Source organism: Aulonocara stuartgranti (assembly GCF_965226115.1).
Source record: "Aulonocara stuartgranti genome assembly, chromosome: 9".
In the NCBI taxonomy this organism is placed as follows: Eukaryota; Metazoa; Chordata; class Actinopteri; order Cichliformes; family Cichlidae; genus Aulonocara; species Aulonocara stuartgranti.
Window position 1 is genome coordinate 27,858,857 of NC_138960.1, and position 24,678 is coordinate 27,883,534.

The following is a 24,678-nucleotide window of genomic DNA, read 5'->3' on the forward strand; positions in this document are numbered from 1 at the left end:
AATCTTTTAATTTTATGCATCAAGCAAAAATTTAATTATATGCAACATTCTCTGACTGGAAGAAATTTGTTTAACATTTAAACCTATTTTCTGCACATTCCAGCACATAAAATATTTTTTTGTGTGTTTACACTCACTCTTTCAAATAGATGCAAGTAAAACACAGCAGAAAATTTTATTAATCAAAAAAGGAGAAATTAAAAGTTTTGAAGAATTAAAACAGGAATACAACTTTAAAAAACAAGGATTTTTTCAGATACTTACAGGTGAGAGATTACTTTAATAAAAATATAAAAATAGAGGAAGACAAAATCGATCCTATTATAAAAAATAATTATACTGGCATATAAAAGTGTTATTCCAAAAACAGTGTCTACCCTATACAAATGTTTGATGGAATCAAGACAGGAATCAACTGTATATGTTAAAGTAAAATGGGAAAGAGAGCTGAGTGAAGAAATCACTGAGAGGATGTGGTATGAAACATGGAAAGAACATAAGAATACAACTCACTCATTGAGGTGGAGAGAATTCATCTGGAAAAATCAAATTCGCTATTTTATTACACCTAAGATTAAAAATAAACAAACCAATACACAACAACAATGTTGGAGGCTGTGTGGATGGGATGAACCAGACCATACACACATTTTCTGGAAATGCAGAAAAATTCACACTTTCTGGGTTAAAATTCACTCGGCTCTCTGTGATATATTAGGTTATATTATTCCTAGAACCTGCCTTGTTTTGTATCTAGGGTACTTGGAAGGTACTGTAGATGTAAAGGATCGTTACCTGGCTAAGATTCTCCTTTTGGCAGCAAAGAAGGCCATCACCAAAAACTGGCTTAAGACAGAAACACCAGGAAAGCAGCAGTGGGTAGCAATTGTGGAGGACATTATGGAGATGGAGAACCTTACATATAAACTGAAATTAAAGGAAGAACGCTTTTTGAAGGACTGGGGAAAATGGTTGACGTACAACGGAAGGGGAAAAAAAGACTGAACTGAATGAAGATGAGCGTACAAAAAAAAAAAAAAAGTGAAATGAACGATGGTACATCTACAGTACCTTCCAAGTTTGACACCACAGGCATGTTTCCTTTTTTTTCTTTTGTTTTACGTTATCTTATTTTTCTAATTATTATTCTATATGTATCTATATTTTTATGCATATATATATATATTTGTTTGTTTCTTTTTCTTTCTAATTTCACTGTCTTGAGTTTGTGACTCTCTTTGTATTCTGTTATTCTGAAGAAACTGTATGCGTAATGGACGGGTGAGTTGTTCAAATAAATAAAATTAAAAGTTAAAAAAAAAAAAAAAAACACAGCAGAAAATTTAAAAAGAAGTTTTCTTCCCACGCACAACGGACACTAATGTTTTTGGCACTTTTTATGGAATCAAACTCAAAGTAAGGTCAGTACTTCCACGCTTTAAACGCTGCACGCTCATACTCTCTCCCACAATTGATATGTGATTCATTGTTGATCTGCACACAGCTGTTGTCACTAACGGCGCACTCGCTTACGTCACTGTCGTGAGACAGTCTCACAAAAAATCACGGTTTTAGTAACGCAGTAACGCAGCGTTACTACGGGAAAGTAACGGTAATCTAATTACCGTTTTTGCAATAGTAATCCCTTACTTTACTCGTTACTTGAAAAAAGTAATCAGATTACAGTAACGCGTTACTGCCCATCTCTGGTCGTGTCCATGGCAGGCTCACCGAGGTCCTACATCATCGAGACAGCAAAGGGCACGCTGAGAGAGAAGAAACCGTTACCATCTTACATGGACACCTGGGGCACCGGAGATTTCTGGCGATCCACCAGAGGCTTCACCTGAGAACTCTGTTCCAGCTGCACAGAGTGTGTCGGTTCCAGACACATCTCACAGGAGGCCAGCCAGCAGACTCCTGAAGCTGGGAGCCAAATCCCACTCAAGCCTAGGAGGCCTCCAGTATATCTGAAAGACTATGTTTGCTCATAGAACTAGGAACTGAGTGAGCAATGGGGCAGAATAATCCCCACACTCAGGTAGAGGGTTGGGTAGTCTACCCCATCCCTCATAGAGACAATGAGAAATAAAGTAAATGGTTGCACTGTTTAAACATGTTTGTAGCTGCATCAGATAGTTCAGAAATGTGCACTTATGCTTAGTGTTCAGAGTTGTATACTTTGAGAGTTTATTTTTGGACATTATGAGTAGTCTGGGTTTGAAACCAAACGAGTTCAGTAAACAAGATGTTACCAGATGAAGCACAAGGAAATAGTATACTTTAAAGCGTGCGGGTCTAATCTGTTTTCTTGGTTATATCCCAGCATCACATCCTATTTAGTAGGGGGGAAGTAGTATCAGGTAAATGTTAAGCGGTAGGAACGTTTCTGCTGGGTTGTTGTGGGGGGGGATGAAAAATAATAAAGGACACTCATTGGAGTAATGGCGCGTCTCGTGTATCTGTGAGTTATGCCTCCAGTCAAATAACATCCATAACCTCAAATAACGGAACAGAAGCAAGCCATTTTTTCTCCTGTTTTTTCTGTGCTTTTGTGTGTTTGATACTTTTGCCATGTTTATGGGAACAGCCAGCATCATATATGCGATCGACCCTTAAAGTCTTCTTCTGGCACAGATATAATATTTGTGCGTGTACTGGAATATTGCCAAAGTATTATTCTGCATTATGCAACAGGGCACAGAGGATCATTATGCACTAATTGCAAGCATAAAAATCTCTGAATTATTTCATTGCCTTTATAGCGGGTCTTAAATCATTGATTCTTCATTAAAACCCACAGGTCAGATTTCACCCGTTTTGTTTGTTCGGAGGCAGGAGATAGATATTTATAAGTTCAGCTGCGTTGCCCCCTTCATGACCAAAGCCCGGCTGAAATTTAAATTAGATCACTAAATAGGCCACCGGGGTGTTCCAAGGTTCAGGTGTTTGAGTGAAAGGTATTTTATTTGGCTATCACTGCGTATCTGCCCTCCCATCTCATCTTCTTCATTGCTCAAAGGAGTACATCAAATCAAATCAAATCAAATCACTTTTTATTGTCACATCACATGTGCAGGCACACTGGCACAGCACATGCGAGTGAAATTCTTGTGTGCGAGCCCCACAAGCAACAGAGATGTGCAAACACAACAACACAAACGAGCAAAATACAAGAATGGCCAACCTGAACAAGAATGGCCAACCTGATTTGCTGCCTCTGATCTGCATGCTATATGATACGAGAGCAACTCACACAGGATGAGATTTGGTCTATCAGTTCAGGCCAGGTCGGACCCCAAGGTAACTACTAATACCACAGAACTGCCCCTCGGTGCTACACGGCAAGCCGGAAAATCTGCGTAGTATTTTACCCAACTTCTCCTCCTGATGCTTCACTTCTTCACTTATCCTGTTAGGCTGTAACTTAACTGGTAAGTCAGTGCAAAAATATCCCATATACCCACTCTCTTTAATGTATACTTCACTTTTTTTTATATTTCCATGTTGCTATTTAACTGTGTTCCATCCCTGCTAGTAGAAACTAAGAAAATCTCTCATGATAAACATGGCAGAGACGTGGGGGGTGTTTGTCAGCAGCAGGAAAGCAGATCAAACCTCCAGGTGCGCAGCAAGTCACATGAAGAAATGAGACATACTGCTGGTTCATGGCACGCAGAGTCAGGTGGAGCAATTTTCCTTGCCGCCTTGCCACTAACATACCTTTATAACAAGTATCTTCAAAAGTTTGCTTTGACAGATAGATCTTAAAGTGATTGATGAGCGCCTGCAACTTTTTACACGATTCTGCTGCTTAAAGAAGCAGGTGAAGCAGGGAAAGACGATGCCAAAATCTGGGCTCCATATGAGGATCATAGATTATTTAGCTGTGCACAGAGGGCCCCTAAACTGTCGCAGTTCGGAGTGCTCGAAATATCAGCAAAACCAAGAAAAAGAAAACGGGCTTTTCTCTTGCACTGCATGCAACAAAGCACAAGCCTCCTCTCTCTCCTCAGAGTTTGCACTGTTAGACGCAACAACAATTGCATTATATGATCCCACTGGGACAAAACGACAACCTGAGGGACGCTCTGTCAGCACTGAGGAGGACAGGCTCGATGTTCACTCCAATTAAATCAGAATCAAAGAGAGAGTAAAGGCCTTGATAAGGACAGTCACTGTCTTCACAACGTATTGTTTTAAAAGAAGCGCTTTGCATTTTTATACGATGACTTGAAGGTGGTAGGTTTCGCAGATCTCCCAAACTGCTTTGCAAAGTATGCATAGTGATGCTGTGCCATCTCTAGAACTCTGGTATTCAGTCTGAATAATAAAACATACAATTTTGGCAGCTTTTCTTTTCTTTTTTTTGACCTTTTGAGATTTCATTGTGGCAAGATATTATGCTTTTACTATCTAACTGCATCCTTTTCACGACAATTCACTGCACAACTGGTGTCATATTCAGCTTTTTGACTCCAGCTTTCCTATCCAGCTTCCTCTGAGGTTTGCAGGAAATATTGCCAGCCCTCAAACATCTAATTCACTCGCCCCTTTCTTAGAAGAAGGTTCATGTGCTTGCATGCAAGCGAGAGATATCTGTCAAAGAGGGTGATTTATCACAGAACCAACACCGGTCTGCAGATAAACAGCAAAATTTAGGCTTCAGCAGTTGTCTGAAGGTTTTGTGTGTGTGTGTGTGTGTGTGTGTGTGTGTGTGTGTGTGTGTGTGTGTGTGTGTGTGTGTGTGAGAAAGAGAGAGAGCTCATAGCATGCAAACATGCATACATAAGCATGTGGCTTAGCTCTCGAGGGAAATATATTGCAGACTCATAGAGCAGATGACTTTTCATTATTGCGATTACATTTTTTAAGGACGGTAGGAAGACCAGCCTTTTCAATTTATTAGTTTTGATGAAATACTCCACAGCGAAGACAAACTGGAGCATTGACCTTGGCTTCGCAGTCCTCACAGCCCACATTATCTGATTATGGACCGAGTTACACCTGCAAACCCAGGTGATTGTAATTAACTGCAATTAACTAGCTGGCAGAACGGGAAAATCAGCAGCGCTCTGGGTGAGCGACCATGAATTAAAACCAGTGGATTGGACAGAACAAGTAATAACTGCAATAAACCGAAGCAGCAATGTGTGATGATACCATGTTGCAAGTGCAAGAACCCAACAGAAACAAGTGGGCTGAGAGCAAAGCCACAGCAAGTGATCTGTTTGTGCGGAGACATTGTTGCTGCTAAGAAGTAGTCGCTTCCGGCCATACCGACTTGTGAAATCAGTCATTTTGATAGGGTGGATATTGCAACTCTCACATGGATGCATTCAAGTTTGACCCAAATGTATCATCACTATGCTGCTTGTTGTGCTATGCCAGAACAACCTATACCTCTATGATTCTTTTTACAGCAGACTTTTTGACTTCTTGTAGGAGGAGAAGCGAAGAAGTGTTTCTTAGAAATGTAAAGTAGCCATGTAATGAAACGTAACATTACGCTTTTATACAAATAAGTTAAAAGTACAGGTTTTTGGTACAACTTGGTCAACTTCATACTTTTCAAGAAAAAGGAAAATAGTTTTAAGCAGTGAAACCTACACCCAGGACTTCCACCTTCCTATCCACCTTTCGTGTCCCAGACCAGCATTTGCTCAGTGATAAATGCACATAATTGGGCAAAGAGATAAAGAGATCAACTCTAGAGTCCATGGACCAAATCCCATGGCTAAGGAGGAAAATGACTTAGTTATTTCAGGTATACAAGTAAATACAGTTGTCTGTACTAATTTGCTGATAAATGATTAATCTTGAACACAATAATAGCCTATTTTTAATATGAAAAATCAACCCCAGCCTTTTTACTCATCCAAGAATTCAAAAGAATCATCTTGTAGACGTGTTGATCTTGTAACACAGGCTCAATAATCTTAAAAACACACTTTGCTATTGACATAACTCATCTAAGTTTATTGCCAGTAAAACAACAAATGTGGCCTTAGAACAAGACCCATAGGTGATTGGTGTGTGTATCAAGTATCACTAAAATCTGGCCATTACTACAGGAAGGGGAGACAGCTGACACCTCACCATGGCATGAGCTCACTGGCCCTTCAGCCAGATGACCTAAAACTGAAAAGAAAGCAGTATTTGGACTTGAGACTGTCACTGCAACATTATTCTTTCTTTTTGGCAAGGAAATTAATCAACAACTTGTATAAAATATCTACAAAATATCTACAACTAAGGAACATAATAAGGACTGGTGGATATTATTTGAAAGGCTGATTGTTCTCCAAAGGAATAAAATAATTTTCTTTCTCTATTTCTGCACTTGAGTTTTCTTTACAAGCTTTTATTTGCACTTGACCTAAACAACGACCACATGGTAGATCCACTGATTCTTGAATTCAAAGACTAGCAGACAAAACACACACACAGACAAGACTTTGTCCTTCATTGATATTAAAGAAACCACATTTTGCATATCAGTATTTACGTCATCATTATAAGTTTGCACAAAAACATACTACATTACCACATTAATGACCTACGACAAGTAAAATAGACACATTTTAGGGAAAATCCACTTTTGTACAATCTTAACTTGCCCTTAATTTCACATTTCCAGTTTATGGACCAAACACTGACTCATATCCTGTGTTGGACACTGCACTTGACTTTTCTGGGGCAACAACTGGCTTGAAGCCACGGGTTGGTCATGTGACGCAGGGTACAAGTCCAAATAGTTGATCTGACAATAATGTTCTCTCTGTGTCCAAAAACAGCCACTGCAATTTGGATCTGTTTTTACACCACAGCAAATCTAACTACAAAAATTACAATTTCTTTAAACATAACGATGGATTTCAGTCATTAATGTTGAATGCGTCTCTGAGATGTTGGGTGATAATGGAGTACAGTTTCTAGCGTTATTCACAGCACTCGGTTAAGGTTAAAGAAAGATTGTGGACATTTGTTGTTATTATGACACTATGAGAAAAAAATTACATTAAGGTATAATCAAGCCAACAATTTAATTGCACTTAAACATAACTGGGAAAGCAATTTAGCCGGTTAGAAACTTCATTTCAACAAGAAGGCGTTGAATTAAACAAGAATAACAACAGTAAGGACTCTGTTGCTTTTGTGTGTGTGTGTGCACTGTGGAAAAGCTCATACAAAAAAACAACAACAAAAAAGAAAGACAAAAGTTGCCTTGGAGCTTTAACCTCAGCAGAGGGCAAATGAGCCAAAATCTCTGTGAGCATGCACCAAACCTTTTTCAGGGCACACATTTTGTCTTGACATGAGAGGAAAAGTGCAGGTGAAACAAACTCAGTTCAGTTCTATTAAGTGTTCCAGTACTAACAGCAAGCCAGCATGCCCCATACCAGGAGCTGGCTCATCTAAATGGAGCCATTCTAACTAATAGACATTTTGTAGCTATGAAATGCCAAAACATCTGCTGTGCAACACTCGTCTAATTATCTGGACAATGTAAGCAACTTTATTAGCAGTTCAAAGCTTGTGCGAGTTAATCGGATCAATACTTTATCATCACGACGTTCTTGCGTTAATTGGATGTTTTTACCAAACCACCACCTCCACATAAAAAAATCCTTTGTTTCTCACTAAAACTCAACATTCAAATCATTAAGGGGAAAGACTGCTTCATTTGAAAAGAGCGCAACAAACTGTTAAATTCTTTTTGTGAAAACTATCTCGGCAGTATCATTATTGATCACCTCTGTGAAACACAATAGGCTTAATCCAGACCCATTCTAGTGCAGACAAAGAGTGATTACATGTGGCTGCAGATCAAACACATTAATCTGTCGCCTGTCGACAGTTACTGATAACCTCATTTCCCCGAAGAAGACACAAATGAAATATAAAAAACAGAATCCACGGAGCTAAATATGAAGTCTTTTTCTAGTTATAAAGATTTCTCCCCCCTTTTTTAGAGGGGGAGCTTTGGAAGACGTTTTCCATTTCACAGAAATACAAATTATGCTCGGACTCCTTTTAGCTGCCTTTATTTTGGATTCCTGGTATTGCGGATTGCAGCTCACGGCTTACTGGGGCACCATCAAAAACAAGAAAAGAAAGTGTGTGTGGGGGGGAGCTAAAAAGGAAGAACATGGTCAATAAAGTACCAGAAAAATGATGGCCAAAGATGGCAAAGAGGTATGTTTTATCTCTGATTGGTCTAAAGTTTGTAGCTACATCGGTTAAAACTGCATTTGTACTAGTTTGTTTGCTTTTTTTCTGATCAACAACTTCATCATTAATACCAGTGTTTGAATGGCACGAACAGAGCGGTGTTAATAGATTTATTAGCTCTAATTTTGTGGTGCGTTTTCTATACTTCAGACTGTTACATTTTGGAGCAGCTGTTTTTAACAATTAAACATTGCTGAATATGTAGTGAAAATGAATTATGTTCAAATGTTTTTCACCGCATCACATAAAAAGGAATCAAAGCTTTTCGCAAGCTGGCAAAAGGACGCGATCAAATCGTTAGATCATCACCGCAACCGGATGAGCGTGTCTTCTGTATTGTCCTATAGTTCATCTGTTTTATTTATCTGCTGTAATGAAAACTTTACTCCGGAGCTACAAGCGTAACTTAATGTGGAGTGCTTGCGGGGAAGGCCCTTCCTGTCCTCCTTCATCGTTACTGTCATCGAAACAACGTGAGAGTTGTGTCGTTGCCACTACTTTAAAAGGAAGATGTGTTGACTGCCAGAAATAAAGCCTTCTCTATTAGTGCAAAAATGAAAAGATCAGTTGCTGTAGCAGTTACTTAGCAACAGCCGCGGCAGTGCATTGTAGTACCATCACAGCTCCCAAAGAAAAGTGTCGCGTTTAAGCTGTTTTTAATCACTGGCTCTGGATCAAACTCCAGTTTAATGGTTTTTGGAAGAACTTCGACCCTTCGCTGAATGTGTGTCTCAGCTCAATTGTTTGTAGCCCTTTGATATAATGCATTCTGTAATATGTCTGCATGAAAGTTTCTCCAGTAGTGCTTCAATAAGAAGCTCGCATGAACAGTTTAAGTTTCATCATCTGCACATTTAGTGCGCTTTTATATATTTTGTGTTCTTAAACTCCTTCTGATAACCAGTAGATTGGATTAAGATTACATTTAAACTGCACCAAAAACAGTTTCTTGCATTAAAAAATGACTAAAATAACAAATTCACAATGAAGGAGGCAGATGGGGAGGCGACAGACAGGGCGGAGAAAGGAAAAGTTAATAAAAAATAACCCAAAAGAAAACAAACAAAGAAGCTTTCATTGTGCCTTAATTGTTTAAAGAAGCTTATCTATTTTGGTGGGTTAAGATTATATTAAAGCTGCACTGACATAATGGTTTTTTATCAGTATTTCAGTAAGGAATGAGTTATTTCGAAACTTTCAAACTAAAGAAGACAGAGGCAGTTAAGAAAAAAAATTAAATACACTTTAACAAGAAGCTGAATAAAACTTACATGAGTCTAAGTAAACACAAAATCCAAGGACGCAGTTTCAGCAAAGGTAGTGCTTAATCAGAAAGCTGAAGAAAGTCAAGGAACATGGGGAAAAACATTAGTAATGCATACAAGAAAGCAAAAAGATGGACTCACAAACAACACAGGAGAAGTAAAGAGTTGCCAACATGTAGAGAAATTACAAATACAAGCATTGAAATCAATAGAAACACAAGAGCTTGTTGTATTTTAAGAATAAAATATTAACAACAACTGTCAGCTACCCCCTGAGCCTCCAAGTAGACACACCTATGATATTACATTAAGCAAGTTATCACATTCTCAAGATTTTCAGAAAACTTGAACTCTAACTTTGACCTTGAGGTCAGCACAGGGTAAAAACTCAAACACTTTAAAACACATACTAACAACAGTCTTGTGTAATAGAATAGAACAGCCCTTTATTATCACAACGAAAAGGAGCAGCACAGTGGAGGATCACCTGATTGTCACAGTATAGCACAGTGAAAGGTTGCCCTGTCGGAGGACCTGCCAGTGCTGGTGTTCTCTGGAAAAAGCCAATCAAGCTGCACAGCACTGGTCTGTGAGAAGAAGTCTCATTAAACGTCCTTGTTGCCATCCTCACGTAGTCTGTTTCTGACAGTCTGGTAAAAAAAACATGCACATATTTTTCTGGGTTGTCTTGTCACCGGTGCACCTGTTGTCACTTTAATTTGCAGCAAACACATGCACTTTCATTCGCTGGAGGTCACTCTGTCGTGGTCTGGCAGTGCTCATCCTGTTCTTCCTCGTACAAAGGAGCAGATACTGGTCCTGCTGCTGGGTTGATGCCCTCCCGTGGCCCTGTCCAGCTCTCCTCACATAACAGCCTGTCTCCCGGTATCTCCTCCTCACTGTTGAAACTGTGCCGGGAGACACAGCAAACCTTCTCGTGACGGCACCTATGGATGTGCCATCCTGAAGGAGCTGGACTACCTGTGCAACCTGAATGTGCAGGTGCTGTCTCACGGTATCAGCGGTGACGGGAACAAAAGTAGCAGAAAAATCAGCCGGGAGATATAAAGAGAAATAGCGATGGCCTGTGGTTACCACCTGCATAACCATTTCCTTTTCCTGGGCTGTCTTGTTGCCTCTCCAGTGCACCTGTTGATACTTTCATTTGCACCAAAGCAGGTGAAAAAAAAACAAAGGTTTCTGTTTCCTAGCTGGACCGATATCCCTGAGGTTTAACTGACTTTGTGTTATACAATAATGGTCAAGTGTTCCCTTCTTCTTTTAGAGCAGTGCATTTATGTTAAGTATATTCATTCTATCCTTGTGTTTTACAACCCTGGATTTATTGTTTTGAATTACTCTCACTGCCCCTGTTAAGCTCTCCCCACAGTGAAAAGCTCCAAATATCAGACAAATTCAGCAGCTTAGTGTTGAGCACAGTGGAACATTTAGCAGCTAAGAATTTGGTAATTTATCCCCAGGGTTGGTGGAGACCCAAACAGAGGTAAAAGTGTCCAATACTATGTTCAAAGGCCACAAGTGGTTATTCAAGTGTGTTTACTTCCATTCCATTTAATCTACATAGTGCCAAATCACAACAACAGTCATCTCAACAATCAAACAATGCCCTACGAGAATGCATTTGGAGACTTTGGGAAGAAAAAACTCCCTTTTAATAGGAAGAAACCTCCCGCAGAACCATTTAAAAAACAAACAAACAAACATACTTTTATACCTCTATATTAGCCTAAAGCTGGAAGAATGAAAGCTTGTATCACCAGAAGTTTCTTTGCTAAAATACTACATGCTGTTTTATTAAAAAAGAAAGGTAAAATAATGGAGTTGCCCATACTAGCCATATGGTTAAAAACTTTTATCCTTTAAATGCACTTAAAGTCTGTTTTTGAAAATTACTTTTTCCTTCCAGTAGTTTGTTTACCCTGTTTTTAATCTCCATTCTTAATACGTGTGCATATCTTCGCATATCAAATCCATTTAATGCCCAATCTCTCAAATGGGCAGAAAACATAATTCCTGCACTGATGCATGATTTGCCTTGAACACTGATAAACTGCACTACAAACAGTTTATGTTGTAACCTTCGTAATTGCTCTTCCGTATGTACAGATTTTTCAATAAAACCGTAATTACGCAGCAAAATCCCAGACGTCCCATTACATGCACACAGGCTGTCACTTTGTGGGACGATGATTAATCACACAAGTAGTTGCCCGTTTTTAAATGCATCCTTAATGCTTTCTTTTGCCTCGGGGGCTATATTTCACTTCTTTTCCACGTTATGAGTTTTGATGACGGTATAAACTTTTTACGTGGCTCTTGGACCCTGGATACGAGGACAGCCAGTTTGTGGTGTATTATTTATTAATGTGCTAAAGTGTGCGTGTGTGTTTGTGCTGTGGGATGACTCTGTGCCCATCTCTACAGGAGTCAAACCCAAAAAAAAGGTTCAGGTGTTGTTGTAACTCAACCTGCTTCCCCTCCCACTGCACAGAAAGCACACTAATAGATTCAGGATCAGGCACCTCTAACATTTTCCCGTCGCACTTCTACCTGTTGTCCATTTTATCTTCACCATCTTTATCTGCCCATCCTTATCCTCTCAGAGGAAAATTGATTTTGAATGCCTCTCTCGGTCTCCGCTCTCTTTCTATAGTTTAGCCCAATTTCCAGGCTTTTATGGTTAGTCTTTCCCTCTTAACTGTGTCATTCTACTTTCAGCCTCACTTTGTTCATCCCTTTCACAGCACGGTGCGGGGAGTACAGCTGGGCATTAATCTGCCACTGATGAGCCCCACTCACCAGACAGCTCATGCCTGCTTATCAGGCGTTGGGTGATATTAGGACAGTTGCCAGTGCCACAGTAGAATAGCAAAAGTACAAGGCGAAGGCTTTGGATAAAAACATTGTCACAGCAGAGAAGCTTTTTAAAACTGCACACAAAAACTGATATGACAGCGTTTTGAATTCAGAGTGGACACGTTAGCTAAACTAGTCTGAAAACAGCAGTACATTACAATTTCCTGTTTGAGAGCTGAGAGGACATGAACAGGTTTGAGGGGGAAGAGCATCAAAAGTGGTTAAAGAATAAAAATGGATAGGAAATAATGACAAAAATGGTGAAAGCAAAACATGCAAGAGCCAAAAAAGTGAAAAGTATGCATAAGTAAATTAATTATTTACCTTTTTATCCTATAAGACAGTTAATGTAGCTAGCTAAAATTCCAAATACCGGTAAGTAGTTATTGTTAGCTAAAACTAGGGCAGCCGCTGAAATTATTAGCTAACAGTATGGATTAACAGTTATGGATAAACTACTGAGCGCGCTAACTAAACAGTGGATAGCTATCAGAGGTTTTAATGGCAAAAGTAGCGATCGATTGGTACAAATAGTAAGCTAACAATTATCCCTGAAGCTAGATACAAGTCTCACAACTTAGAGAGTATAGGTATGCATGTTGTTCAAGATTTACCTGCCATGTTGGATGTAATACAATCACTGCTTGCTTTGGGGAAATGTATATTCTCCAATTAGTTGGCAGTGGAGGTTGTTGGCTTTCGTCAGGGAAAACTGTCTACAAAGATGTTGCACCAAAAACCTCCTAGTGACTGCTTTGGTTGCAAGCAGATTGCCAGTGTTACCTGTTCTTTTTATCTGCAAGTACTTGCTAACTACTAGCCGAGCAGCAGCAAAAGTGCAGAAGGTTCACCTTCAAAGTAAAAGTTGTGCCTCTGTGCTGCAGCCAACATGTTTCAACAGGTGTAACTTTTACTTTGAAGTAAAACTCACACCTGTTGCACTTTTGACAGTTTCCCTAAAACTCTGAGAGTAGCAAGATAATGTTCATAGCCACTTCTGTCACTTCTATTCAAATGACAACCACAGCAATCTGCCAGGTTTTGTCAACCAGCTGGGAAATATACAAGAAACAGGTGGGTTGCTAGAGAAAAATGGGGGTCACTGACTGGTCTGTAGTATGTGTGTGACTGGGACTTCAGCAATCATTTACCCAGTGACTGCAATCAACCTCCAGCAAACACTTGCACCCAGTCAGGGAATAGATCATTTTCCCCTTCTGACCAGTGGCTGCTGCTCTTAAACCATGTCTAACTGGGGCCGTATTCACTTGATCCGGCATCGCCATCATGACGCGTCCAAAATGGCCTGGAAGTTAACGTGATCATAGTTAGTTAGTCTGCAAATCTCAATAAAAGATGGATGTAGCTACCTTGACATCATCTTTTCTTTTGTGAAGTCCCTCTAGTCCCTCTTGCTCGTTGAGCAATATCTAATGAGCATTCACCAGATAAGCCTCTCTCTTTGTGACACATAGAATCCCCCAAATTTAGAAAATTGTCTTATTATTTTATTTTGAATGACCCGAAATCAGTGACTGAGATTATAAACTAATCAGCGTTTACAGAGACAGAGCCACAGCTGTCTCTTTAGTTCCTACTGGGCTAACTGACTTCAACACAAAAAGTTTATCTCAAGGACAGAGAGCTGGTGGTTGTTATAGTCAGACATGTTCAGTTTACCATGCAACCAATTAGTCAAAATGTAATTTATAGAAAAGAAATGTAAAAATGTGTTAATAGCCACATGCTAATCAGATTAGCTGCTGACATGTGAGACACGTGAATCTAATTGCCTCACTGCAATAATCTCATCTATACTTCTCACTATGTTAGAATTGTATTCTACATGGAAACACTGACAGCATCTTATGATTCTTTTTTTTTTTTTTTTTTTTGCAGTTGTGCCATGATCAGTTTTGACCAGGGACATGACTTCAGGGCTTCAGCTACATTTCCAGGTTTTTTGAAGCCATGCAGGTTTAAGAATCTTCCCTGTCTGCTTTACTTTACAGACCAGGATGTCCAGCTATCATGCTTTCTGTTGTAATATTTAAAAAACACTTACCTAAATTAATGGGGAGAGAGCTAGTCAGTGGTCCCAGAAGAAGTGCTTAAAAAGTTTGCCTTCACTTCGGACATTTACATTTACAGAAAGTTATCCTTCTGCTAGATGTGTGCAAAGTTAACACTGAGCTTTATTAACTAAGAGCAGTGAACAAAATGTCATGTAAATTTATGCTACAGGTACAGTAATCCAAGGCTAACAATACATAGGCTCCAGGCTCCAGCTGAAAGTGTAGTGAAGCTCTACTGTGTACAGCAGCACAACTGGTTCCTGTAATTCCCAGCTCAGCTTTTGATTGGCTCTTTGGGACAGAATTTCTCCTATAGATTTATGACCAGACTTCTTTTGGGTGCAGTGAGTCCCTTTTAAACTGTCTCCACTACAACTGAAAAATGCCATTCATCCATCTGGGTCGCAGAGGTCTAAGCAGTCCCTCGCCTCCTCCATCTCCCTGCCACCCCCTTCAGCTCTTCTGGGCTAAGCCAGTCAAAAGATGTAACCTCTCCAGCTTTTCCTGGGTTTGGCCCGGGGCCTCCTCCCAGCATAACATACCCAGAACATGGAACCTCAACTCCTTTCAGGCTCCATGTAATTGCTAAAGTGGTCCATATCTAGTTTGAAATGAGTTTAAATAAGAGGCGGTGTTGCTGAAGGGGTTTTGAGTCTATCTGACAGGGTTGTGGGGGTCAGATCCCAACCATCTGGCTGTCTAAACTCTTAAAACTTTATTATCGTCTTTTAGTCACAGAGCAAATATATCACTGTGAGATCAAGCTAAACATGAGGTGGCACTTTTCACCCACGGTATCTGTTAGATTTTTCAATTCATTTAATCAAGTGCATTTTTAGATATCTCCAGACGTTAATTGCGCTACATAGCAACACAAGCTCGCCGTATCCCGCTTGATAAAGACGTCTGTTGGGCAAATGTCATGCGGTCACAGTTTACCCTTCCAAGTTCCATCTGCATTTTCCTCCACCTTTCCATCCATCCTGGGTGGTACGTGCATGTTTTTGCTGAACTGCCTCATCTCAGCACTTAACCTCCAATTTGCATAAGTCATTATGGCTGTCAGGACAGAGGAGACCATAAATTCTGCTAAGTGTTCATCTGTCGTTGTAAGTTTAAAAATGCCCAACCAATTTTTACATTTCTTTGACTAATGGAGACAGAAAGCACATCCATCGCTGAAACATCATTAATACATTTGATGAGCCAAGCACTTTCTGCTTAATTCATTTGGACACACAGTACCTGAGTGGTATGGAAAAATGCTTCCCACACAGGTCACATGTAAATGTCCGCGAGTATATGTTTTAAATTTATTCTGACGCTTCTCACAGAGCGCTCGCTGTAGCTATTTGAATCCATTCCAGTGGGAGAACAATACTTTCTTATTGAGCACTTCCTCCTCCTGCCAGTATCAATTACAGCAAATGTTTGTTCTGCCAAATCAGAAGCAGGGGTATCTCTCGCGGTGCATCAATAAACAGAGACCAGAACAACACTGGTATCTCACAGTGAAAACAGGAAACTCAATAGAAGCGCTGCAGCCTCTTCAGGAAAACATAGATTTTTCTCCAGCAATGACAGATGCTGACGTTAAAGTGTGTGTGCGCAAGCTGGGATGCAGCTGGGACGCTGAAGCACAGGCTGACTCATACATGCGTGTGTGTTCACAGGGCTGCCATCGATGCCACGTGACAGGAATGACTTTACATTCCTGAGTCACTGATGGCAGACAGAGCTGATGGCTAAACACAATTAAGGACAAGTTATTGGAACTTTAAGGAGACATATTTTCTCTGCTTGTGTCAGTGGAAGGATTCTCACTAGCTTTCAGCCTAAATCAAGGCCTCAACCTTCACAGAAAATACACCATGTGCACAAGTATTATGCACATGAGTGTTTTTGACCATATTTTCATTTTTATGCACATTTTCCAACTCCACTCTATAAAGTTGAAAGCTTATTGGATTTAAGAATAAGTGCATAATTATTAGGCAATTGCTGCTGTTGTTGTCCAGGTAAAATGGGCCAAAAAAGATGTTTAACTGACTGGGGAAAAGTGAAAATGGAATGCAATATTCTTGAAATTGCTAAGATGTTGGGCTGTAATCACAGACCCACCAAAAAAACTCTAAAAAGGGGGGGGGGGGGGGGGGGATGCAAATTAACTGCAGAAGGTTTGAGAAGAATCAAGTGTAAAGCTTGCAGCTCCAATGCTGTCATATTTAAGAACATGACCACTACTGAACAAGACACATAAGTCAAAATGTCAACACTACGCCAAGAAATATCTGGATCAGTAACGGAAATAGAGCTCCACTTCTAATGATGCCAGCAAGGTGGAGTTGGGGTCCTGGTGTTATTAACGATGAGCTAGTTGGACCTTTTCAGGTTGAAAATGAACTCAAAATGAACTCAGAAATCTACCGCCTGCTTTTAGAAAACACTTTATTCACGCAGTGATGCAAGAAGGTTATAACAATGCTCCATCGCATCCACTAGCCAGCAAAGACCTTAATTTTTTACCCCTTGAAAGTCTACTGGGAGTAACCCTTGAAGCTCTTTTCTGAACTGAGTTTGTGTCATATTTCAGGCCTGCTTACAGATTCCTGCCCTCAGAAAAACTCAAAAACTATTCTAAAGGTTGCAAAACCAGGTCTTTATTGATACCTACTGAGTTATCAGAACTCATCATTTCGGGTGCAGGAGATCATCTTTATGGGGCAAAGAGTTCAACAAATGAAAATAATCCAGGTAGTGAAATTGTTTGTCATGTAGTTGCATCATAATTCTGCACTCTTAATTTTGCACACACAGACGTTCTCCTACAAAAGCCTAAACCTCAATTTTACTGTTATTAAATAGTCAGCTTTGACTTAAATTTACATTTTGGATTGACCAAACGCACTTTAAAAAAATTGAGCCATTCAGGGCAACTATCAGTTTTAGCTAAAGCAAACACACACTACCCATTTCCTGCATGCACACGCACACACACACACACACTGCATCTGAAAACGAAATCTTCCATAGGGTCAAAACTTGCGGTTTACTTTCAAAACTCCCACCGTTGTTTGAGCGTTAGTCATATTGTCTGAGGACCTTTGCCAAATGAATTGGACATACTGTCACTTGCCTAATTAAGGAGCCATCCTAGCAGACCTCAGGGAGGGAGCGTGTGGGAGGTCCAGTGACTCTCCCCCTCATCATCATCATCATCGCTACTTGTACTTTCTGCACCGAGGAGTCGAATGTTAAGCAGGTCTTCTCAAAAATTCTCAGAGCTCATTGACATAAAGTGCATCTCCCCACTTGGCTCACTCAACACTTCCATAATAAGAGTCATTATCTTCAGCACACATCTTTCTGCTTCATTTAAGCCATTCTTAACAAGGAGCATCGATCACGGAGGTGCTACTGTTCTGCGGTCGCGCTGACCTCCAGCACTCTGATTTATTCCTGACCGTCTCCTCGGCTCCGTCTTTCACTCGCGCTGCAGGACAAAACTGCCACTGTGAGCCTTTTTAATTATCAACACATAATTTAATACTTCATCAGTCGTAGGTGGTCGCTGGACAGGGTGACATAAGCAGCCGTCAGGCTCTACGCTGGGATCATTTTTTATAAATGGAGACGAGGGCATGTTAATAGAGCAGGTAAATAAGGGCAGAGCGATTACAGTCACGTCACTTTGATTAAACTTTGTTTCTTGTTGCAATTTGTGTACCGGCATTTAATCTCTGCAGCATCAGATTGCAGCTTTGAACTCGACAGAGGCCACGCACCACGCGCGTGTGTGTGTATGCATATGAGTGCGAGATGAGATTGGTGACGCCGTTAGATTTAACACAGGATCATTATTTTGATTTCGTCCTCCTCTGCTTCGGTGACTTGGTGAAGCAGCGGGACGGTGAGAGATGAGAGTGAGGAGGTGCAGCCAGCTGCGCCTGGACAAACACAAGGACAGCTCCACCTTTGATGACACTGTATTAAACCAATTATTCACTATCAGGGATTGTTTCCTGCCAAAGTAAATGTTGTGTTTTGTGGTTGGAAAAAAAAAAAAAAGAAAATTAAAAAAAAAAAAGTAGCGAATAAGTTGTCATCTAAAGCTCAGGCAGTGGTGAAGATTGTAAACATGTTTTTCTTCCCCCCCCCCCCCCCCCTCCTACAAGAGGATAAATAAAGAAGACCGCTGTTAGAAGATTTAATTCTGAGAAGCCTCTCTCTGGGGTTCTGCGCTGCACTAAGAAGCCTATTGTGAAAAGTCTTCAATTAGCAGAGCAAGCCTTCATCTTCTGACCAAAGTCACCTTGAACAATCAAATTATCTTTAAATTTAAATAAAACAATCGCTCCCAATCAATCGGAGTTCATTAGCGCCATATAATTCCCATTGCCTCTCAAACGCCCCTCCTTTTCATGCACTTCAAACGTACGCGTGTAAGGTCATCTACAAACACACCTGTGGGTGCGCAGCAGAGAGAAACGCGAGACAACAAAGGTTTACTGTGAAATGTCTTTTATTTCCCGATCACACAAAGCACAGATGTGTTTGTTTTACCCACAGTTTGAGAGGTTTTAGTCGGTTTTTCGGGACTTAGAAAAGTTTGCAGTTCGCTGCCTCCAAAGCTGGCACTCTGCTGGGTGTGTGGGGGCAGACAGGCACAAACAAAGTCAGTTAGATAAATTGCTCTAGTCGGGCCTTTGCATTATCATTGAGAATCACGCCCTCTGTGCTTGAGTCTTGACACGCGGTAATGATAAATGACTGAAAATCCTCCCTCATCTCCATGGAGTTAAATTATACAGCTGTCAATCAGCCCTTTTTTAGGATCGCATACATTAAAACCTGCATTTGAAATTTGAGACTTAAGGTAAAATGAAGAAGGCGTAGTAGTTTTGCAAAGAGCAGCCGAACTTTTATACCTGAATGATCATAAACCATTTCCCGTGTGTGTTTTGTTTAACAGCTACAGATTGCTGAGTTGTTTCCATCTACGCAGGAGCGATATCCCGCTCTCGACCCCATCGAAATCACTCCATCACAGCCAACGGAAGTAAATGCCTCTTTTTTTTTCCCAGGCAAGGACAAACGGAGGAGGCTTGTCTACACTAAAAGCATTTCCACACTGCAGGACTAATCTGCAGCACCACTGCCCTGACCAAGGTCATTTCTGTTCAAAAAGCAAAGCCAAAGATGGTGTAGTGAACCGATATCCCCGGGTCAGTGTGGTGCATTCCTTCTTGGCAGCACTGAGTTGTGTAAACTATCTCCAGGCTTCAGCACGACAATTTTATGGTTCTCTGGGTCACAGCTGAGGATGCTGGTTTTTTTTTTTTAAAGAAGGTTTAAGAAAGCCCCGTGAATCCTGCAAAGTGCCCTTATCTAATCATCAACTGTCAGCCCCAGATGTCCTGTAAGTAGCGCTTCTCTTCTCTAAGCCCTGCCAGTCTTTTCATGGCGTCCAGTTGGTCCACCTGCAGCTCCGTTTTAATTATTTCCACCAAGGTCTCATTCACGTCTTTAGCCATGTTTTTAGCATCCCTGCAGAAAGGAGAAAAAAAACAACAGTCATTTTAGGCAAAAGAGCAATATAATCAAGCGACAGGATTTTTATACGTCTATACGCTGCGGCAAGCAATCTTTTAGAAAACCACTGAGCACAGCCGATGCTGGAGTCTATCCTGGAAGGAAATAACTGAAATATCCATCTTGCTGTAGCAGTCGTATTGGGGGAGATTCATCATCCAACTGAGATATTTTCTGACTCTAAAAAATTCCCACACGCCTGACGTTTCAAAAGTCATCTACTCCAAGGTGGGGAAGGGTGAAACATGAGAAAAGGAATGTGGTATGTAGCTACATCATGCATTTAGTATTTATTTATTTATTGTCATTGTCAAGAACAATGAAATTGCGTTTGGGGCTTCCATACAACCCAAAAAAAAGAAGAAAATAATAAATACCCCTTAAAACCCAAGTGTACATATTTAACCCAGTGTGACTCCAATGCAATAAGACAATCCTTAGCAATAATGTTCGTAGAAATTCAGACAAAGACCTGAGAAACATGACAAAATACAACAATGCAACCCATTCAATATTATTGTACTGTGAGATATGATATCAGATATGATAGTTATCTATTTAAGAAAGAGGGGGGGGGGGGGGGGCAGGAGGGGGAAGAGAATAAAGATATGATGCACCAATGCAGACCAGTTCAGTGCTATTAAGAAGTTGGATATGGTTATTGTCCGTGAGAGGGGGGCAGAGAGTTCAGGAGCCTCACAGCCTGTGGATACAGGCTGTTGGCCAGTCTGGATGTTCTGGCCTGTATAGACCTGTACCTTCTCCCTGAGGGCAGCAGATGGAAAAGGTGGCGCGCAGGGTGATGTTGGTCCCGCAGGATACTGTGCACCCTCCTCAGACAGCGAGTGGGGAAGATATTACTGATCTCTGGCAGACTTGTTCCAATAATTCTGCCAGCTTCTTTCACCACCCGCTGGAGTGCTTGCTGATCGGCCTTGGTGCAGCTGGGGAACCACACTAGAAATCCATACGTCAGAACGCTGCTGATGGCACAGTTGTAGAAGTTCAACATCAGAGATCTGGGAATGTGTGCGCTCTGCAGTCTCCTCAGGTAGTAGAGGCGCTGTTGGGCCTTCCGTACAACTGAGGTGATATGGTTGCCCCAGGACAGGTCCTCGGTCACAGTTACCCCCAAGAATTTAAAACTGCTCACCCTCTCCACCGCCTCACTGCCAATGAAGAGAGGCAGATGGTTGTTATGACCCCTCTTCCGGAAATCTACAATGATCTCCTTGGTCTTTTTGGTGTTTAAGACCAAGTTATTGTCGTGGCACCATGACTCTAGTTGTTGCACCTCTGTCCTATAGTTTGTCTCATCATTGTTGGATATAAGTCCGAGCACTGTAGTGTCATCTGCAAACTTAACAATGAGATTGGACACGCAGGAGGAAATACAGTCATGGGTGAAGAGAGTGTATAGCAGAGGGCTCAGAACACACCCCTGAGGGGCACCGGTGTTGACCACAAGGGTGGAAGAGGTGTTCTTACCCACTCTGACACTCTGTCTACGGTTAGTGAGGAAGTCCACAATCCAGTTGCACAGAGAGGAGTTAAGTCCCAGTTGGTGGAGTTTGGGACGGAGTTTGTATGGCCGGATGGTATTAAAAGCCGAGCTGTAGTCTACAAAGAGGAGCCGTGCATAGGTGTTCCTGTGTTCCAAGTGCTTCAGTAATGTGTGCAGCACTGTGGCGATCGCATCCTCGGTTGACCGGTTCTCCCTGTATGCAAACTGGTGCGAGTCCAGGGATGGTGGAAAAGCAGCTCTGATGTGTTTAATGACCAGTCTCTCCAGGCATTTGGCGGGAATGGGGGTGAGTGCCACAGGTCTGAAATCGTTCAGACATGTGACATTTGACTGTTGAACGATGGTTGCTGCTTTGAAACAGGATGGTACCAGTGAACAGGACAACGAGGTGTTATATATAGAGGTGAAGACGTCCGCCAGGTCCGCAGCACAGTCTTTTAGCACCCGGCCCAGCACTCCATCCGGCCCGGCCGCCTTCCTGGTGTTAATGCTCCGGAACACACGCCTCAGCTCATGAGTGCTCAGGACCGGAGCAGGGTCGGTTGAGGGGAGAGGGGACAGGACAGGGTCGGTGTTCTCCCTGTCAAAACGGGCATAAAAGAGATTTAGATCCTCAGCCAGAGTAGAACTGTCGGCTGAGGGTGATGGTGTTCTTCTTTTGTAGTCCGTGATAGCCCTGATGCCCTCCCAGACCTGCCTTGGGTTTGTGTTGTTCTCAAACCTGGCCTCGATACGCCTCCTGTGCTGCTGCTTGGCAGTCTTGATGCCTCTTCTCAGGTTGGCCCTGGCAGCACTGTATGCCTCCTGGTCCCCGGATTTGAAAGCGTTGTTCCTTGTTCGAATAAGTTGTTGAACTCCGTGTGTCATCCAGGGTGGATTATTAGGGAACACACGGAATCGTTTCCAAGTTGTTACATTGTCCACACAGAAACAGATGTAGTCCAAGACAGTGGAGGTGTAACTGTCCAATGCGACACGATTGTCAGTGTCCTGCACCTTGAATACATCCCAGTCTGTGCAGTGGAAACAGTCCTGAAGCATCGGAATAGCATCCTGCGGCCATGTTCTCACGGTTTTGGTTGTAATCCCAGTGCTCTTGATCTTTTGTGTGTATATTGGGTGTAGCAGAAGGGAGAGATGGTCTGACAGACCCAGGTGGGGATAAGCCTGGGCTCTGTACGCATTCGCCATGTTGGTGTACACCTGGTCCAACGTTCTATCTCCTCTGGTAGCACACTTCACATTACGGTGGAAATTGTGAAGTACAGATTTCAGGTCCGCGTGGTTAAAATCCCCAGCCGCAATAAAGACACTGTCCGGGTGTGCTACCAGGCTGTTATTGATGCTGCTGCTCAATTGTGCTAACGCTAGCTTAGCATTAGCATCTGGTGGAATGTAAACAGCGCAGATGTAAACGGCAGAAAATTCCCGAGGGAGATAGAATGGACGGCACTTTAACACCAACAGTTCTACCTCTGTACTGCACAGTTTTTCCGTTACCATGACGTTCGTGCACCAAAGGTTGTTAATATAGATGCACAGCCCCCCGCCAGTCTTCTTACCCGAGACAGACAGTTATCTTTCTTATTAACAAGCCACCTCTATCACTCAGAAAAAAACCTCGTTGTACTTTCATGTCAAAGCAATTCAAAACTAAATTATTAGATTTTCTTGTAGGGTGCTTTATTTGATCCATCGGTGAGCTCATGATGAAGCACCCAAACATTACAGTCGCACTCAAAAGAAATATCTTCAAAGTTAAGAGGAGTAAGAAGTCCTGCGACAGATGGTATTGCTCCCTCAGCGCCCTGATCTCAGCGTCATCAACCGAGTTTGGGATTACACGAAGAGACAACATGAAACAACTGAAACCTCTTCGCAGAGCATGTTCAAAGTGGGAATATTGCACCTTTATTTTGCCCGTAGCTTTCTACATAAAAGGTACAAAGGCAGAATGGGAAGGCTTTCTTGTTGCTCCTTCAAGCCAGCAGCAGAGGCAAGTGACGGAGCCGAATCGTAGCCTGTGTAAAAGTCAGAGCCGCCGTAGCGGGAAGCCGCCGCCGCCGTGTTAGATGTAACGCCTCTCTGATTCCACAACGTTGCCATACCTTGTAGAAATCACACGTCGGGGTGGTGTGGTTTAGTCTAAACAAGCCAACGTGTCATAAACAGGGGTCTTCTTAAACGCATTAAGGCAGAATTGGTTTAAAAAGAGCTCCTGATTGTAAACCCACATTAGAATCGTGGCAAATTCTCCAGCAGGAGTGAAACAACGTACCTGCCAAACACCTGCGAGTGTTTGCCGTTTACAAGCCAAAAGGTGGTCATATAAAATACAAAGCTTCATTACTTTTTAGTGTGTACATTTTTCTGGATCACTGCATGCTGAGTGGATAAACAAAAAGGACGATTCATATGTGCTTTATGGATTTTATGCTCATTCGCTGCACACTTGCTATCGACCACTCTGAAAGCACCAGATCGAGCTGGATTGTCTTCAGTGACTCAGGAGTCCTTGGCAAAACTGACGAGAAGCCTGCACGCTAACTCAGAAAGCCTGACTCAAATCTTCTGCCTTGTGTTCTGTGTGCGCTGGCACATAGTCAGCCTAACAGAGTTACAGCCTAGATCCCAAATGTTGCCCATATTTCAAAGTTACCCAAAAATTCATTCTGCGAGAAATGATGAACTTGATTATGGTGTTATACGCCACAGTAACTACAGGAACTTTATTTGGAAGCACTGGCTTTATACACAATAAACCACATTCAGAATATATTTCACCACGACTACAACTAAAATATAACTTATAGATTCACAAATGTGTCGGTCTGCGCACACATTTCCTTTTGGACAGAGAGGGCTTCTCACCAAATATCCCAGCTGCACATCGCTGGAAGCGGATGACATATACATCTGCTGATTGCTGATTGGACAACAAGTGAGCCGGAATAAGTGAGGGATCGACAGCACCACAAACCACAAAAAAACCATCAAAGATCAAAAACACTGCACGAAAAGCGCAGAGTGTGGCGTCACATTCTTTGTTACACTTTTTCACTTCAGCTCTCTGTATGTTATAACTGGCTGAAGGACTGACAACAGCAAA

At 41.6% G+C, this 24,678-nt stretch overlaps 1 protein-coding gene and 1 long non-coding RNA gene across 5 annotated transcripts in view; both read right to left on the reverse strand.

The window, feature by feature from the left end:
* LOC309714249 overlaps window positions 1-24,678 on the reverse strand; it is a 239,549-nt gene that overhangs the window by 39,160 nt on the left and 175,711 nt on the right. The window lies entirely within an intron of this gene.
* mtrr (5-methyltetrahydrofolate-homocysteine methyltransferase reductase) overlaps window positions 18,957-24,678 on the reverse strand; it is a 30,153-nt gene continuing 24,431 nt past the window's right edge. For all 3 annotated transcript variants that reach the window (XM_082546510.1, XM_082546509.1, XM_082546508.1), the window contains exon 15: window positions 18,957-19,999. In XM_082546510.1, the coding sequence (XP_082402636.1) occupies window positions 19,855-19,999 (145 nt within the window). In that variant the 3' untranslated portion in view covers window positions 18,957-19,854. The remainder of the gene's footprint in view (window positions 20,000-24,678) is intronic.